The following is an 18,474-nucleotide window of genomic DNA, read 5'->3' as shown; positions in this document are numbered from 1 at the left end:
TGTGTACTTGAGTTCCCAAGATGTACTTTCTATGATTCTCATTCATCACAGGGAGCAACAAAACATGGAATCATCAGTTTTAATGAAAGGGGTGACCTACCATTATTCCTTTCCTTGCAGAATAAATTGATACTATTGATTATTATTGATTAATTTGCCATTTAATATAAGTTATTCTACAATGAACTAAACCAGACAGTGGCATTCTTAAAGGGACTGCACAGCTGTAACCATTGTGGAATAGTTATGGTAGTGAAGCAGAAAGCAGAACTAACATTATTGTGTGATGGTGTTAGTACTGTTGGAATTGCTGAGAAAAAGAGTGCCATTAAACAAAGAGCAGAACAAATCCTGATTATTTACAGGACTGAACTAAGAGCATTTCTAAGAGAGTATGACATAATACTGTCATTGGAAAGAAAAAGAAGAAATTACATTTATACAGCACTCTTCATGACCCTCGGACATCCCCAAATGCTTTACGGCCAATTAATTGCCTTTGAAGTGTAATTGCTGTTGTTTTCTAGGCAAACATAGCAAACAATTTGCGCTCAGTAAGGTCCCACACACAACCCTAAGATGAATAACTAGTTAATCTGTTTTTTGGTAGTTGTAGTAATTATAGTTTTGGGAAATGTAGGATTATAGCTTTAAGAATAATCTTGCATTGTAATATCACATGATCTGTGTAAACCAATGTGTTTGAAGTGCAGGGAACCTCTACAAGAGAGTTCTTCTTTAGTTATGGAGTTTGATGTACACATGTGGTTGCTGCTGCTGTCTTGTAAATAAAGTTAAATCTTTCCACTAGGAAAAGTTGTCTGAAGATCAACTCTATAACAGCACTGTTGCCTGAGGGATAATTGTTAAGTAGGACACCAGGGAGAGTTCTATCCTTTACATTTACCCGAGAGGGTAGTTATGACCTCAAGTTAAAATCTCATGCAAACGACAGTACAGCACTTGCGCAAGAATATAACAAGTTGTATTTAAGATCTGAAGCAGTGCTTGAACCACAACCTTCTGGCTTTAAATGCAAGATGACTACCATGAAGCCAAGGCTGACAGATATTCTATTCTTGTACTAGAAGTGATCACATTGCATTGGGACTTCTCTCATTGTATTAGTTTTGTCACTTCGTGCCCAGACTGCTGAGTGGGTGACCTCTTGATCTCAAGGCAAATGATAAACTGTTAAGTTTTCCATACCACACTCCCTGTCAGATAACCATAGAGCAGCACTGAAGCACTATGGTCAGGCCATAAATCATCCTCTCCTCCTAGATAAGGAAAAACTGAATGGTTCTGGAATGTAACAGAACATTAGAAAGAAGAGGGAAAACTTGTGCGATGATTGCAATTTAAACTATTTCTTATTGTTATGGGGATCATGTGCCTGTAGACAAATCAGCCCGCGCGGGGAATCTTAGGGGCAGAGCTTTTTAGCCTTGGTCTTGGAATGAGCATGTAGGCTCATCTGGAATCTGTGAATAAAGTTTACTGTTCCTTACAAGAAACCAGTCCTGTATTCCAAGCTTATTACAACTGGTGATGAGGATAAATAGCGTTGACTCAACTCACGACTGTGAGTATTTTGATTTTAAGAGGAGAAAGAAAAGAAGTACACTCACCAGCAATGCCTCTCTTTGGCAGAATTGACCATACGAATCATCCATTGAGGACTGGAGTCAATACATCAAGTGATTAGGTTTCTACTTTGTAGCCAATGAAATAATGGCAGAGGAGAAACAGAAGGCAATTCTCCTAAGTTTCTGCAGGAGCAAAACCTATAACCTAATTGGTAGCTTGATGGCTCCAAACGTGCCAAATCCCAGGTCCTTCGCCAAGCTAGCCAACCACATGAAAAGACATTTTCAGCCTAAACCCTTGGGGATCTTGCAAAGATTCAAGTTTAACACTCGAGTATAGGCCCCCAGTGAGGTGACCACAACATACTTCACGAATTTAAAACAGTTAATGGAGCACTGTGACTTCAGTGATACTTTAAACGACATGTTGTGAGATTGTTTGGTTTGCAGCATAAATGACAAAACCATCCAGTACCATGTGCTTGCAGAAATCGAGATAGACCTGAAGTGCACCATGGAGATAGCGCTAGCAATGGAGAGTGCTGAGAGGAACTTGCAGGCTTTGCAGAGTGTGCAACATGGTGCCATTCTGCAGTGAGTGCAGGAACCTGCTGCCAGGCATGGAGCGAAGACCAGGGAGACTACCGCGAAGTGCGACACAGTCCCTCCCTCTCGAAAAATAAAAAGAAATGCTGGAAGCAGCTCACCAGTAACCCAGAAGTTAAAGTGTTACCATTGTGGGGGAAATCATGCATCCAAAGTCTGTAGATTTAAAGAGGCAGAATGCCACTACTGCCATAAAAAAGGGCATGTTGTTAAACAATGCAGGACTAGATCAAGGCAGCCATTCAGGCAGCAGGTCAAATTAAATGAAGTCCACAATATAGATGAGTCAGGAGTTGCTGAGGCTGACGTTTATTCCATTCACAATATGAACGCTAGGAAAACTGAACCAATCTCTGTTACACTTCAAGGAAATGGAAAACCTCTGGTGATGGAGGTGGACACAGGAGCATCGACCACAGTGGTGGAAGGACATATCTTTAAATACTTCAGAGAAGCTTCCCAGCCATTGAGTTTGGAGAAAACCGCTGCTCAGTTAAAAACATATACAGGAGAAGCAGCGCAGATGAAAGGCATCACCTGTGTACCTGTATCATACAGACAACAGACGGCTCAGCTGCCAATAATTGTTGTAACTGGAGAAGGACCTAGCCTTCTGGGCTGTGATTGGTTGAAATAAATCAAACTAAACTGGTCAGAAGTTTTTTAGGTCAGGACAAGAAGAATTCCAGAGTTGCTGAAAAAATATGACAAAGTATTCCGAGATGAATTGGGGAAAATCAACGGTCTATAAGCTAAAATATACATGGACCCTGAAGCAACACCCTGGTTTTTTAAGGCAAGACCTATGCCTTATGCTCTAGAAGAAAAGGTATTTGTGGAATTATGTCATTTGGGGGAGTTGGGAATAATACAGCCAGTCCAATTTTCAGAGTGGGCAGCACCCATAGTTCCTGTGCTAAAACCAGGTCAAGCCATTCACATCTGCAGGGATTATAAACTAATGATAAACAAGGCTGCAAAATTAGACAAATACCAAATCCCAAAGATTGAAGATCTATGTGCTAAACTCACAGGAGAAAGATCCTACACTAAACTGGACATGAGTCATGCATATCAACAAATCAAGCTACATAACACATCAAGAAGTTATGTCACCATAAACACGCACAAGGTCCTGTACCAATATACATGCCTATCTTTCAGTGTGTCATCTGCCTGTGCGATTTTCCAAAGAACCATGGAAAGCTTACTACAAGGGCTTCCCTGAGTTACAGTGTACCTGGAGGTGTCCTAATCACAGGATCCACAGGAGCAGAAAACATGGCAAAGCTGGAAGAGGTTCTGAAGAGGTTTTTGGATGCCGGCATTCGTTTGAAAAAAGAAAAACACACTTTCCAAGCAAAGGAAATTACGTATCTGGATCATCGAGTGGATGCCCAAGGGTTGCATTCATTAGAGGAGAAAGTCAGGGCAATCAAGGAAGCACCCTCTCCTACCAATGTCATGGAGATTAAGGGCGGAATTTAACCCTCAATGGGCGGGTGGGCCTCACTGGCTCGGCGGCAGGCAGGCTGCCGAACTCCGTCGCTGAAATGGGCCCTGCTGCCAATTAAGGCCCACACATGGAACCTCATTCCACCAGTGGATGAGGTTTCATGTTTTTTCAGAAGCCCGCTTGGGCTCCTGGCCTGCCCACCAGCCTTAAGGTTGGACGGGCAGGGCCTTTAATTGGGTTAATTATCCTGTCAATGGCCTCAATTGGCCACTGAGAGGTCGGAAGGTGGACAGCTGATTTTCCTATCCACCCGCCCTCCTGAATATTTAAATGGGACGGGATGACATCAGGGGTTCCTCCCAACATCATCCCGCGTCATTTTCACGTCAGCGAGGGGACCCCACCCCCAACTCGCTGACGGAAAAATTCTGGCCTAAGTCTTTTTTGGGCACAGTAAACTATTACGGTCGATTCTTGCCTAATCTATCTACAGTGTTAGCCCCTTTACACTTACTTATCATTGAAGAAGAACCACAGATGGTCCTGGAAGGGGCAGCAAGGAGAAGACTTCACAAGAGTTAAGGAGCTTTTACACTCATTGTGTCTGCTAGTGCACTGTGACCCGTCTAAGGGATTGATGCTCACTTATGATGCATCTCCCTACGGAGTGGGAGCAGTATTGTCACACAAAATGGAGGATGGATCTGAAAGACCGACAGGATATTTATCCAGAACCCTTTCTGCAGCCGAGAAAGGTTACTCACAGATTGAAAAAGAGGGCTCATCTATCATATTTGGAGTAAAGAAGTTCCATCCATATTTGCACGGTCAAGACTCCACCATAGTGTCAGATCACAAACCAATGTTAGGGTTGTTTAGTGAAGATAAGGCAATCCCACCAATAGCCTTTGCTACAATTCAAAGGTAGGCTTTAATTTTGTCAGTATATGAGTACACTTATATGCACCAGCAGGGTATGCATAAAGCAAATGCAGACATCCTCAGTCATCTCCCTTTGCCCGATAGTATTACACATGTACCAGTACCTCAAGAGGTGGTACTTGCATTGAATTTCCTGGACTCCTCACCAGTCTGTGTGAGACAGATAAAGAATTGGACACATTGGGATCCAACTTTAGCAAGAGTCCGTGCACAAGTATTACAACGATGGTCAAATGCACAAGTCCCAGAAGAATTAAAACCGTCCTTTGTACGTAGATCTGAACGGAGTTGTAAAGATAGTATCTTGTTATGGGGAGCAAGAGTCATTGTGACTATGCAAGAGAACAATTCTTGGAAGAAATTCATAATGCGCAACCTGATATTTCTAAAATGAAGATGCTCACACAGAGTTATATCTGGTGGCCGGCCAGGTATAGATAGTGATATAGAAAACATGGTGAAGCACTGTCTCCTGTGTCAGCAACAACAGTAGTTGCCCTTTTCAGCTCCACTACATCTGTGGGAGTGGCCTGGGTGACCCTGAGTTAGACTACACATAGACTATAAAGGTCCACTTCTAGGAACCATGTTTCTTGTGATTATCGACGCACATTCCAAATGGTTGGGTGTGTTTGAAGTGAGATCACCCACTTCGCCTGCAACCATTGAAAAACTGCTCCAAAGTTTCAGTGTTCTTGGTTTACCTGAAGTTATTGTGTCAAATAATGGTATGGCTTTCACTAGCACTGAATTCCAAAGATTCATGAACCTAAATGGGATTAAACACATAAGAACAGCACCAGATCCCTTGTCCAATGAGTTAGCAGAAAGATCAGTACAAACCTTTAAAACAGGCATGAAGAAACTAACAGAAGGAACATTAAAAACACAAATTTCTAGATTTCTGTTCAGCTATCACACAACTCTTCATGTGACCACTGGTTTAACACCTTCAGAATTGTTAATGAAGCACCAACTTCATACATGATTGAGTTCAGTATTTAGAGGGAAAGGTGGAGAAAAACCAGGGTAGTCAGAAAGTGAATCATGACCTTCACAGTAATGTTCGAGAGTTTACTGCGGGAGAGGCCTATTTTGTACGAAATTTTGCAACTGGACTGAGATCTTTGAAACAGGACCTTTACCTTATCAAGTCAAAGTGGAAAACAGGATTGTTAGGAAACATGTGGATCATCTCATAAGTCGAGAAACCTTCCAACAACAGTTAATCCACGTGAAATTGATGTTGAAACTTCGGTCCCTGAGGCACCAGACCGACAAAGAATGTCATACCTGGGGCAGAATCTTCTGTTCGGCATGCGACAGTGGGTCCCGCATGTTGATGCATAAGATGACGTGCGGTGACGTCGGGCCTATGTCCCAATGTCACCGCGCATCATTCTGATCTTCCGTTCAGCTGCGCACCCACCGAACTGTCAAAGGCCTGTTAAGGCCATTAATAAAACAATTAACCCAATTGAGAAAGCTGTCTGTCCAACTTTTTAAAGATTTTACAACTTTACAACTGCACTTAATCTCCCTGAGGCATGAACTCTCCCTCCTCTCCCCGCCTGCACAGGCAGCGCTGAGTGCAACAGGGAGCTTGTAATGCTGGGCGGGCCTTAATTGGTCCGCCCACATAAAATGGCGGTGCGCAGCCAATCGCAGGTGGCAATTGGCTCCGCACCCTCCCACTTCCGCTCCCGACCAGTCCGCCCGACAAGTAGATAATTCTCCCCCTGATGTCTCTGTTAAAGTGAATAATTCTGAATTGCCACTGTCTAGGGATGTCCCTGATGCTGCAGTTCCTGTGCAAGTTAATCCAGTAGAAGAACCTCCAGTTGTCGTGTCACATCGTTCTACCCAAATCCAAAAATCTCCTCAAAGACTAAATTTGTAATGGCATGAACTGTACATAAATGTATATAATATGGGTTAAGACCTTTTTGTAAGTAAGATGTAGTAATAAGTAAAATTAAAGGTGCAGGAATGTAATGATTATAAACTAAACCATTTCTTATTGTTATGGGGATCATGTGATTTTAAAAACAAATCAGCCCTAAACACAGGGAATCTTAGGGGCAGAGCTTTTTAGCCTTGGTCTTGGACCAAGCATGTAGCTTCATTTGGAGCCAAAGTTTACTGTTTCTTACAAGAAACTAGTCCTGCCTTCCACGTTTATTACAATTTAACTGCCTACGTTAAATCAAAGACCAGTCATAGGAAGACCACAGGACTCTCTCTCTCACTGGCCCAGGACTACAAATGTGCAATTCCTGCAAACAGTTTTTTCTACTATTACTCCTATTGATCTATAATGCTAGTAGGCATTTAATAGCTAGTTAAATAGCAATATATTTGATCAGCACCAAGATTCTTAACAAAAGTGGAGGATCCAAACTCACAGGCCTGGATTTTCCTGAATACTGCCTGAAATAGATGCAGGTTTCAGACATACTCAGGAGATGTGTACTGTTTGTGCCAAGTTTCCATAAGCTCATTTGCTTAACTGATAAATCTGAGTCCAGTTAACAAATTTCACAAACAGTGAAGTAAACAATTGGTTACCTAGTTGTCGTCATTTCACATTTTATACTAGTATACAATCTATTATATTACACTCAAGTTGCATATCAGAAAATATTATCTTTGATGATGTTTCATAAGCACATGCTGCAATGTACTTTATGTATATTTAAAATAAAACTGCTTTATCAGCTCAAGTCTATGTACTTTAGATTTAGCTAAAATTAGGAATTTTCATTTTGTGATTTGGCAGTATTTGAGCTACTTACATCATTGCCTTCTAATTCAAAAAATTCAAACTGCATTGAAATTCTGTATTGGGTAGGAGCCACAACTTGCCAAACACAGTTCTTATTAGGAGGATATTCTTTAGGCCAGCCTGGTGTGGTGATCGTTCCATTTAGCTTTGACAAGAGTCCTCCACAGGCAGCTAAAATTAAAAATGTTAAATTTACTTTATAAATCTGAGTTTCTATATAACAGAATCAGTATAAATATAACAGCTAATCTGAAATATCAGACATGTATTCAAACGGCTGAGTAGCATATCACTAATGATGAAATGATTGTGCAGTACAAATTATCGTTGACACAATTCATCATGATTTCATGTGATAATTTGATCATGGCTTTGATATCTTAAATGCTTCTGTGCATAGGAGAACTCCAATGGGACTAGTTTTGGATTGGTCTAGTAAAGAGCCTGCATAGACATGATGGGTGGAATGGCCTCCTTCAGTTGTGAATCTTTGAAATAAATGAAGTACTTGGTACGGTACCAAGTCAAATAGATTGTGAAGATGCCAGATTCAGTCCATAGTGGATTAACTGATATAATCTGGGGCAGTAATAGAGGTATTTTAGTTTTTCTGAACATTCCTAGGAAAGGATGGAGTAGAAACCAGTGGGCCGGGTTACTCTCCAATGACTGTTGCTCAAAGTGTAGCAGCGTTTGTAGCAATTAGCTGTGATGCTCTATGATGGAACTGCTTACCAATACCCTCTGTTCAGGATCACATGTAAACAGTGGCCATCTGGGTAAATCATGAGATATAGTCTGTGCAGTCCTGCATTACCACCACAACGTCAAACACAGGCAGAGGCACAGCGCTTCACAAAAATTATCCTCTATCTCACCATCAGAAAATGCCTTCAGGACAGAAGGGTTTAAGGGGAGATAGCCTCTAAATCTAAGGCTTTCTCATGTCTAGTGACACATGAGGCAGACAAAGTATATGTCTCTCTCTCTGTTGCAATGGCTATTTTTTCCTGGAACAGGTTGCCAGCCTGTCAACAGAGGCTACAGCTTGAGGTGCGCCATTCCACATTAAGCATGGCTGATCAGGAGGCTCTCCTACTCTTACTGCCTGCATAGGCGTAATGGAAGGATTTACAAGTTGATAATCAATGTTTTGGCCCCGTTATGAATACACCTTCCATGGCCATCAAGTCTTGGACTGGGAATCAAACCAAAGCTTCTGGCTCAGAGGCAAGGACACTACACATTCTGCCACTTGGCCTCTTCTTAAGGGGAGATAACTGGCATAAAAATTAGAACTGGTTAAAATTAAACTGATCAATCTTTTGCTTACATGGGAATACAGGGAAATAAACATATAAAGATTAATGTTTGAGTGATCCTTTAGTGTGCTGAGCAAAATATTTTGGCTCATAATTTCTCTATAGTTGCCAGGAATGGCATTCTATTATCAGCAGAGGGTAGTTACAGATCCAAGAAGCAGATGTTCTGCCAATTCTTACTACCTTCTGAGGAGGAAGCTTCTACCTCAGATGATGGGCTGAATTTTCATTCTTGAGGCAGGTAGCGGGAGTCAAGATATTTTCTGATTCAGCCCTCCTGTCTCGGGAGAAAATGCCCACATATATTTTTCATTCCTGGGAGGTGGGTGCGGGCTGCAACTGGGCCAGCCAACGCGAGATAAAATTTCGGAGGCAGACACAAGGGCTGCCAGATACCAAGCGGGGCTGTTTAACAGCTTCATATCGGGGGACTTTGTCCAAGTTATAATAAAAACAGAAAGACCTCAACCTTCACATACCCTCACCTCAAACGCATTCCCCTGTCTTATCCATGCCTCCTCATGCCCTCCATCCACCCCCTGTGGTCCCTCACGCTCCCCTATGCCAAGGTATGTCCCTCCAACCCACCCGCTATGACTCCTTATGTCCCCCATTTCCACTTTCTTTGAAAAAAAAAACTCCTTTTTACTACAGGCCAATAAAAGGGTCAATCATCCAGTCCCTTTAAAGTGTCAATTACAGAAATTGCAAACACTTGAAAGTTCTTTATCTTGTTTAAATAAACATTGTGCAATTGACAGCATAGGTCAGAGAGCCAGAAATCTCAATTAAACAATCTTTTCCCTGGGGCTCAGGTATTTCAGTACCCTAATGGGTGTCTGCTCTGTCTATCTGTGGTATGAAAATTAGAACCCTCATTAAGTTATTTTATAGCCTTATTTTGAAACTTTTACCTTCACAACTTTTCTTGTCTGCTGCAAGTTCATACCCTGGATCACAGGTACACTTATAACTGCCCAAAGTGTTCACACATTGCTGCTCACAACCTCCATTGTCATGTCTGGCACATTCATCCTCCTCTGTGGAGATAGCAAAGAAATGAAAAAAAAATGTTAGTAGCTTACCTTTCTATGTCTGATATTTTTGGATGGGGTGGTTGATACCAGCTTTAATACTCTCATACTGACTTAGCCCATCTCAGTTAGAACTGCAATAGGGGTATGCATTCAGATGAGAATAAGATTGGTTTGGCTGAGATAATGCCCAGAGCAGATTAGCCAGTTGGCACTCAATGTCATTGGAAAGAGACAAGAAAGGACGGCCTCTTCTGGTGAATTATAATACTTAGGCTTATGAAAAAGCAACGTCTGTCAAAAATCTTGGATTTTTTAATGTTAAAGGCAGTACAGTTGCTTTTCTTAATTTGATAACGGTTAATTCGAATTATTGGACAATTTAGTGCAAAAAATGTCTTTGAATTATCAGGAGTAGACCAGGTATGAATGTAAGTTGTTGACAAGACAAGTTAGGTCAAAGGATAAAAAATGAAAAGGTTTTCTCAGTGGATTAAACTAATTAAGAAAATATATATTTCACTACAATTTGATAACAGTTGCAAACTAAAGAAGTAACCTAATAGAGAATTGCAGTTATTTGGAGTACAGCTTGCAAACATCAGAAGACTGACCTTTAGAGGTGATTGGGATTATTGAAGGAGATCATGTCTGGGAGGTTGCTAAACAAGTCTGTTACAAAATCAATTGATACCACAATAATTGATGTTCTAAGTAACTTGAAAGCAAAAAGTAACATCATCTTAACAGATTAATTGAGGTCAATTTTCTCTTCTGTGAAGTGCAAAATTGACTGCTATTCATTTTAAAATTCTTATTCTTATTTTCAAATCTCTCCATTGCCTTGCCACTTGTCATCTCTGTAATCTCCTCCAGCCTCACAAACCTCCAAGATTTCTGCACTCCCCTAATTATGACCTCTTGTGCATCCCCAGTTTTCTTCACTCCATCATTGGTGGCCATGCATTCAGTTACCCAGGTCCCAAGCTATGGAATACGCTCCACATATCTCTCAGCCGCTTTACATCATTTCCCTTCTTTAAGATATTCCTTAAAGCCTACCACCACCACCCCCTGCCCCCCACCCCCCCCACACCCCCCCCCCCCCCCCCCCCACCCCCACCCCCCACATCAAGCAGAAAATTCTACCCTATGTGTTTCATCAAGTCACATCTTACTCTTCTAAATTCCAGTGGACACAAGTCTAGTCTGTCCAACCTTTCCTCATAAGACAACCCAACCATTCCAGGTATTATTCTCTGAACTACTACCAATGCATTTACATCCTTCCTTAAATAAGATGACCAATACTGTACACAGTAGTCCAAATGGGGTTTCACTAGTGCCCTTTACAACTGCAGCATAGCCTCCCTAATTTTGTATTCAATTCCCCTTGCAATAAGTGACAACATTCTATTAGCTTTCCTAATTACTTGCTGTACCTGCCTTTTGTGATTCATACACTAGGACACACAGGGAGAGAATTTTCACGTCAGCGTGCGGGATCAGGCCTGTATGTCAACGCATTAAACGACACGCGGTGACATTGCGTGTGTCCCAACGTCACCGCACATCCACGGGTGGGATGAGATTTCATGAAGGTTTTATTAAATTAATAAATAAATTTTGCTCACTTCATAAACATGTCCCAGCTCATGTGACACTGTCACATAAGGGGACATGTCTGATTAATTGTTATCTTTCTTTATTTCAAATTTTAAATATGAACTTAATCTTCCTGAGGCACGGAGCTGCCTCAGGGAGATTTCTGCGCTCTTTTACGCACATGCACGAAAGAGCGCAGGCCCCAGTTCTCCTTCCTCCCCCTGCTCACACAGGTAGCGCTGCGCATCTCGCTGGGCGGGCCTTAATTGGCCCACCCACATTAAATGGCGGCACGCAGCCAATCGTGGGCAGCTATCAGCTCCACACCTGCTCCCAACCGGCCCGCCTGACCGGGAGAAAATTCTCCCCCAGATCCTTTTGCACCTCCAACCACTGCAATTTGTTACCATTTAGATAATATGTTTCTCTTTTATTCTTCCTGCCAAAATGGACAATTTCACATTTCCCCACATTATACTCCATTTGCCAGATATTTTCCCACGCACTTAACCTATTTATATCTTTTAGTAGCCTCCTTATGTCCTCTTCACAACTTACTTTCCTACTTATCTTGGTGTCATCAGCAAATTTGGCAACCGCCCATTCAATCCCTTCACCCAAGTCATTTATATAAATTATAAACAGCTGCAGTCCCAGCACTGATCCCTGCGGTACACCACTTGTTACATATTGCCAACTTAAAAAAGACCCATTTATGCCTACTCTCTGCTTCCTGTTGGCCAGCCAATCTTTTATCCGTGTCAATATGTTACCTCCTATACTGTGAGCTTTTATTTTCCACAATATACTTTGACGTGGCACTTTATCAAATGCCTTCTGGAATGCTAAGTACGTACATCCACCTTTTATCCACAGTACATGTTACTTCCTCAAAGAACTTCAATAAGTTGGTTAAACACGATTTCCCTTTCACAAAACCATATTGACTCTGCCTGATGACCTTGCACTTATCCAAGTGCCCTGCTATAACTTCTTTAATAATAGCTTCTAACATTTTCCCTACGACAGATATTAAGCTAACTGGCCCTGTAGTTTCCAGCTTTCTGTCTCCCTCCCTTTTTGAATAATGGAGTTCCATTTGCTATCTTCCAATCTAAATGAGACCTTCCCTGAATCTAGGGAGTTTTGGAAAATTAAAACCAATGCATCAACTATCTCACTAGACACTTCTACTAAGACCCTAGGATGAAGTCCATCAGGACCCGGGCTCTTGTCAGCCCACAGCTCCTACAATTTACTTAGTACTACTTCTCTGGCGATTGTAATTTTCCTGACTTCCTTCCTCCCTTCCATTTCCTGGTTTATAGCTGCTTCTGGGATGTTACTTGTATCCTCTATAGTGAAAACTGATGCAAGAATATCTGTTCAATTCATCTGCCATCTCTTTGTTATCCAATATCAATTCTCCAGACTCACTTTCTGAAGGACGATCACTCAGTTTGTTAACTTGCTTTTTAAAATATTTATAAAAACTCTTGCTATCTTTTTTATATTTCTGGCTAGCTTTCTCTCATATTTTCCCTCCTTATTAGTCTTTTAGTCATTCTTTGCTGTTCCTTATATTCTGTCCAATCTTCTGACCTGCCACCTGTCTTTGCACAATTATATCCTTTCTCTTTTAAATTTGATACTATCTTTAACCTTTCTGGTGAACCATGGACAGTGTATCCATCCCTTGAACTTCTTCTTACTTGTTGGAACATATCTATTCTGCGCATTCTGTCCATCCCCTTAAATATTAGCCACTGCATCTCTATTGACCTATCCCTCAAACTAATTAGCCAATTCACTTTAGCCAGCTCAGCTTTCATGCCCTCCTAATTGCCTTTATTTAAGTTTAAAAACTTAGTCTCAGACCCCCTCCTCTCTCCCTCAAACTGAATATAAAATTTAATCATATTGTGGTCGCTGCTCCCTATGAGCACCTTCACTATGAGATCATTAATTACTCCCATCTCATTGCACAATACCATGTCTAGAATAGCCTGCTCTCTGGTTGGCTTCAGAATATGCTGTTCTAAGGAACTATCCTGAAAACATTCAATGAACTCTTCTCCTAGGCTATCTTTGCCCATCTGACTTTTCCAGTCAATCTGTAAATTTAAATCTCCCATGATTATTGCCGTGCCTTTCTGACAGGCTCCAATTATTTCTTCCTTTATGTTCCACCCAAACATGTGGTTACTGTTAGGGGGCCTGTACACAACTCCCACCAGTGACTTGTTTTTGTTTTTATTGTTTCATTATCTCTGCAACTATCTAGTAACTTGTTCTGGTGGGAATTGTTTGTGTACCAATTTAGCAGTGTGAATTCACAGATCATGACAACAGAGGGATTGCACTTTAGCTCAAACCTGTCCTCATCATTCCCAATCACAAGGTTGCTGAGGCTAATTACAGCAATCCCTTTACTGCCCAACAGAAATCAGCTACCTCAGCATAACAGTGGATTGTTTTAATTTAAAATGATTGTTAACAGGGGCTTATTAAGTACCTTGAAAAGGATTCTAATACATGACAATTCCAAGATATGGTAGAATTCATCACAGTTTCTTTGTTCATTATGGGCTGGGTAGCACTTTGAGATTCACCTCTGGAATCTAAGTTTGAATATAACTCATATCAATAGTATAAGCCATTCCTGGGCAGCTTAGCGGATCAACATAAAATGAGCTTCAATACTCCGAGCCTATTCTTAGTGAGTGTGGTGATGGACCATGCAACATTCAAATCATTGGTGCTGTTTAGTGGTTATTGTAGAGCATGTTGTCTTTCAATCCCAAGGTCAGGGCCCAAGTTTACCTTAGCTGGAACAGGAATTACAGCCACATTGTTTGCATTATTCTGTGATAAGCTTTACTTTGCGTCTTCTTTTACTACACCTGGCGTCTTAAGTATGCAGGCATTGCAACAGTTATACCTTCCTTTTTGACGCAAGAGCAGAACAGGAAAAGTGGCCCAACCATGGCCAACAAAAGAAATTAAGGATAGTATTAGATCCAAAGAGGAGTCATATAAAGTTGCTAGAAAAAGTAGCAAGCCCGAGGTATGGGAGCAGTTTAAAATTCAGCAAAAGGGTGCAAAGAGATTGATTAAGAGGGGAGAAATAGGGTATGAGAATTAACTTCCAAGGAACATAAAAATGGACTGTGAAGCTTCTATAAGTACGTAAAAGGAAAAAGATTAGTGAAGACAATTGTCGGTCCCCTACAGTCCAAAATGGGAGAATTTAAGTAGAGAACAAGGAAAAGGCAGGGCAATTAAACAACAGCTTCAGTTCTGTATTCACAGAAGACAACACAAATAACTTCCCAGAAATACTAGGGAATCAAGGGTCTAGTGAGAAAGAGGAATTGAAGGAAATCAGAATTACTAAAAAAATACTGCTGGGAAAATTAATGGGACTGAAAGCCAACAAATCCCAAGGGCCTGATAATCTACATCCCAGGGTACTAAAGGAGGTGGTCATGGAAATAGTGGATCATCTTGTGGATGACAAGATTTTTGTCATCTTCCAAAATTCTATAGATTCTGGAACAGCCCCAGCAGATTGGAGGGTGGAAAATACACCCTCACTATTTAACAAAGGAGGGAGGGAGAAATCAAAATTACAGACTGGTTAGCCCAACATCAGTAGTAAGGAAAATGCTGAAGTTATTATAAAGGATGTGATAACATGACATTTAGAAAATATCAATGGGATTAGGCAAAGCCAACATGGATTTGTGAAAATGAAATCATGTTTGACAAACATACTGGGACTTTTTGAAGGTGTAACTAGTAGAATTGATAAGAAAGAACCAGTGGATGTGGTGGTATTGGGATTTTCTGAAAGCCTTTGGGCAGAATCCTCCGGTCGGCTTGCAGGGGTAGGCCTGACATGCCGATGTGTAAAATGACACGCGATGACAATGGGCGTGCGTCCCGATGTCATCGCACGCCATCGTGATACTTTGCTCGGCAGGCACGCCGACTGCGTGCCCATGCAATGTTAAGGGCCTATTAAGGCCAAGAAGAAATTAATTAAAGCACTTAAGAACGCTGCCCATCCAACCTTAAGGTTGGCAGGCGCAAAAAACCAAAGCAGCCTTTGCGTTTTTCAGGAGGTTTTCTGAGCTTTTATAAAATAAATAAATAAAATTTACAAACATGTCCCAACTCTCTTGACACACATGAGGGGACATGTTTGAATAAATTTTTAATTTGATTCTTTAATTATTTTCATGTCCATTCAATCTCCATGCCTTATTCCGCCCCCGCCCGCTTCCGCCTAGCCTGCCCACCATAGGAAAAATCTAGGCCTTTGATAAAGTCTCACATAAGAGGTTAGTGTGTAAAATTAAAGCACATGGGATTGGGAGTAATATATTGGCATGGATTGAGAATTGGTTAGCAGACAGAAAACAGAGAGTAAGAATAAATAGGTATTTTTCAGACTGACAGGCGGTAACTAATGGGGTACTGCAGGGATCAGTGCTTGGGCCCCAGATATTCACAATATATATCAATGATTTGAATGAGGTAACCAAATGGAATATATCTAAGTTTGCTGATGACACAAAACTAGGTGGGAATGTGAATGGTGAGGAGGATGTTACAAGGCTTCAAGGTGATTTAGACAAGCTGAGTGAGTTGGCAAATACATAGCAGATGCGATATAATGTGGATAAGTGTGAAGTTACCCGCTTTGGTAGGAAAAATAAAATGGCAGAGTATTATTTAAATGGTGATAGATTGGGAAATGTTGGTGTACAAAGAGACCTGGATGTCCTTGTACACAAGTCACTGAAAGCAAGCATGCAGCTGCAGCAAACAATCAGGAAGGCAAACGAGGTTTTGGCCTTCATTGCAAGAAGATTTGAGTACCGAAGCAAGGATGCCTTACTGCAGCTGTACAGGGCTTTGGTGAGACTGTGCCAGGAGTAGTTTGTGCCGTTTTGGTCTCCTTACCCAAGAAAGGATATATTGCCATAGAGGGAGTGCAGCGAAGTTTCAGCAGACTGATTCCTGGGATGGCAGGATTGTCATATGAGGACAAATTGGGTCAACTACGCCTGTATTCACGGGAATTTAGAATAATGAGAGGGGAGCTGATTGAAATGTATAAAATTCTGACAGTGCTGAGCAGACTGGATGCAGGGATGATGTTATCCCTGGCTGGGATATCTAGAACAAGGGGTCACAGTCTCAGGATATGGGGCAGGCCATATAGGACTGAAATTCGAAGAAATTTCTTCACTCAGAGGGTGGTGAACCTATGGAATTCTCTATCACAGAGGTTGTGGACAACAAGTCACTGAATATAGTTAAGAAGGAAATAGATAGATTTCTAGACACTAAAGGAGTCAAGGGGGAGAATTTTCTCCCAGCGGGATGCGCACCCAGAAGTGCTGAGTGCTCCCTGTGTGGGTGGGGGAGTAAGCTGAGTTGGGGCCTGTGCACTTTCACGCATGTACATGAAAGAGCGCAGAAATCTCCCTGAGGCACAGAGCTGCCTCAGGGAGATTAGTTTCATTATCAATAATTAAAATAAAGAAAAAAAAAATAAGACGTCCCCTCATGTGATAGTGTCACATGAGGTGGGACATGTCAATGAAGTTTAATAAAAACTTTCATCCAATTTATAAACACTTCATGAAACCTCGTCCCGCCCGTGGATGAGGTGTCATGATAAACCTGAAGGCAACCTGGGCTCTTCACCTGCATGCCGACGATGGGCATGGTGGAGCTAATGGAGGGAGGGTGTAGAGCCTCCAGGTGGGGAGGCAGGGGTTGGGTGGAGGGGGATGGGGGAGGGTGGAGTCCCATGCAGGTGGGGGGAATTCTGTGGGGGGAGGTAGTGGAAGACAATCCTGTAGGGGTTGGGGTAATGGGAGACTCCTTGGGGGGCCTGGATGAGTGGAGGAGTCCCCTGGGTGAGGTAGTCATAGGGTGGGGGGAGAGGTAGTCGGTGTTTGGGGTTGTCCCGTGCTTGTCTGGTTGAGTCTGTGCAATAATTACCCAGAAGTTAGAAGTGGTTTTAATTCTTCTGGGTAACTATTGGTGTAACCCAGTCGGAACCATCCAAAGTTTGCAATTTAAATCACATTTTCGGATGGCTCCCAGTGCAGGGCAATTGCCCAGGGGAAGTTTGCACTTCAGGGCAATTGCCATGTATACCTTACCTGTGAACTTCTGAAGGGGGGTTCCCCAGCATATCTCTGGGGTACCCCGCCCCCAACAATCCGACACTGGGAAGCTCGGAAATTAAGGCCCTCTTTCTTCAGGTCTCCTTTGATTACATTACAATATATATTTACAATTTTTAATAAGCCTGTTCAGAAACCTTAATCAAGTAACTATTCAAGAATTTGTTTACCATATACTTGCCTACCTGCAAAGAAAGCTCAGTAGTTATGCCGATTGAAATATTTACATTTCTTAGCTATTGTCGCAATGAGTCAGTTGGTTTTTGCTTCCTGTATATCATTAGAGAAAGTGGTTAATAATGGTACCTGGGCTATATTAATTGGCTCTTACAATATTCTGGATTTTTGCTTATTCATACCTTTAAAAAAGTTTGCTGCAAATCCTGCTTTATTAACTGTTCCATCAGAAACAAACTTCATCCAGAGAGTATTTGAAGTAGATTTGATGTCTTCTGGTTTGTCGTAGCCACAGAAACGCCCAATTAAAGGACTATTTTCATTATTGCCATTTCGGACTTCTAAATAGTCATAGGCACAATTGTCATGCCTTTCAACCTGTGACAGAATAAGGAAAATATTTTACTCATTTTTGCACAAGGAAACCAGAACTCACTTTAAAGTGAATAAGCAACATTTATGAACCAAGAAAGATTTCATTCAATCTTGGAATAGCACAGCACAGAAGGCCATTTAGCCCATCAGGTCTCCAAATCTTTTTTGAAGAACAATTCAGATAGTCCCACTACCCCACTCCTTCCTATATACCTGAATATTTTCTTCTTCAAGCATTTATCCAATTCCCTTCTATTGAAGGTGTTATGATTCCAGCTGATGTTACTACTGAACAAGTCAGATCCCAGGTTTGAACCTGACTTGATAGGTCCTAACTTTTAATTTTTTGTTTAAAAACATGGCTACTGAACAGA

At 41.5% G+C, this 18,474-nt stretch overlaps 1 protein-coding gene across 2 annotated transcripts in view; it reads right to left on the bottom strand.

Moving 5' to 3' along the window:
* The window catches only part of LOC121277008 (tolloid-like protein 1), a 427,048-nt gene that overhangs the window by 86,574 nt on the left and 322,000 nt on the right, over positions 1-18,474 (bottom strand). For both annotated transcript variants that reach the window (XM_041185854.1, XM_041185863.1), the window contains exons 14-16: positions 17,908-18,103; positions 9,615-9,740; positions 7,389-7,549 (exon numbers count right to left, since the gene is read on the bottom strand). In XM_041185854.1, coding sequence (XP_041041788.1) covers positions 7,389-7,549; positions 9,615-9,740; positions 17,908-18,103 — 483 coding nt within the window. The remainder of the gene's footprint in view (positions 1-7,388; positions 7,550-9,614; positions 9,741-17,907; positions 18,104-18,474) is intronic.

Source organism: Carcharodon carcharias, chromosome 1 (assembly GCF_017639515.1).
Source record: "Carcharodon carcharias isolate sCarCar2 chromosome 1, sCarCar2.pri, whole genome shotgun sequence".
Taxonomy (NCBI): Eukaryota; Metazoa; Chordata; class Chondrichthyes; order Lamniformes; family Lamnidae; genus Carcharodon; species Carcharodon carcharias.
The sequence above is the reverse complement of the archived record's forward strand: the minus strand, read 5'-3'. Positions and strand labels throughout refer to the sequence as shown.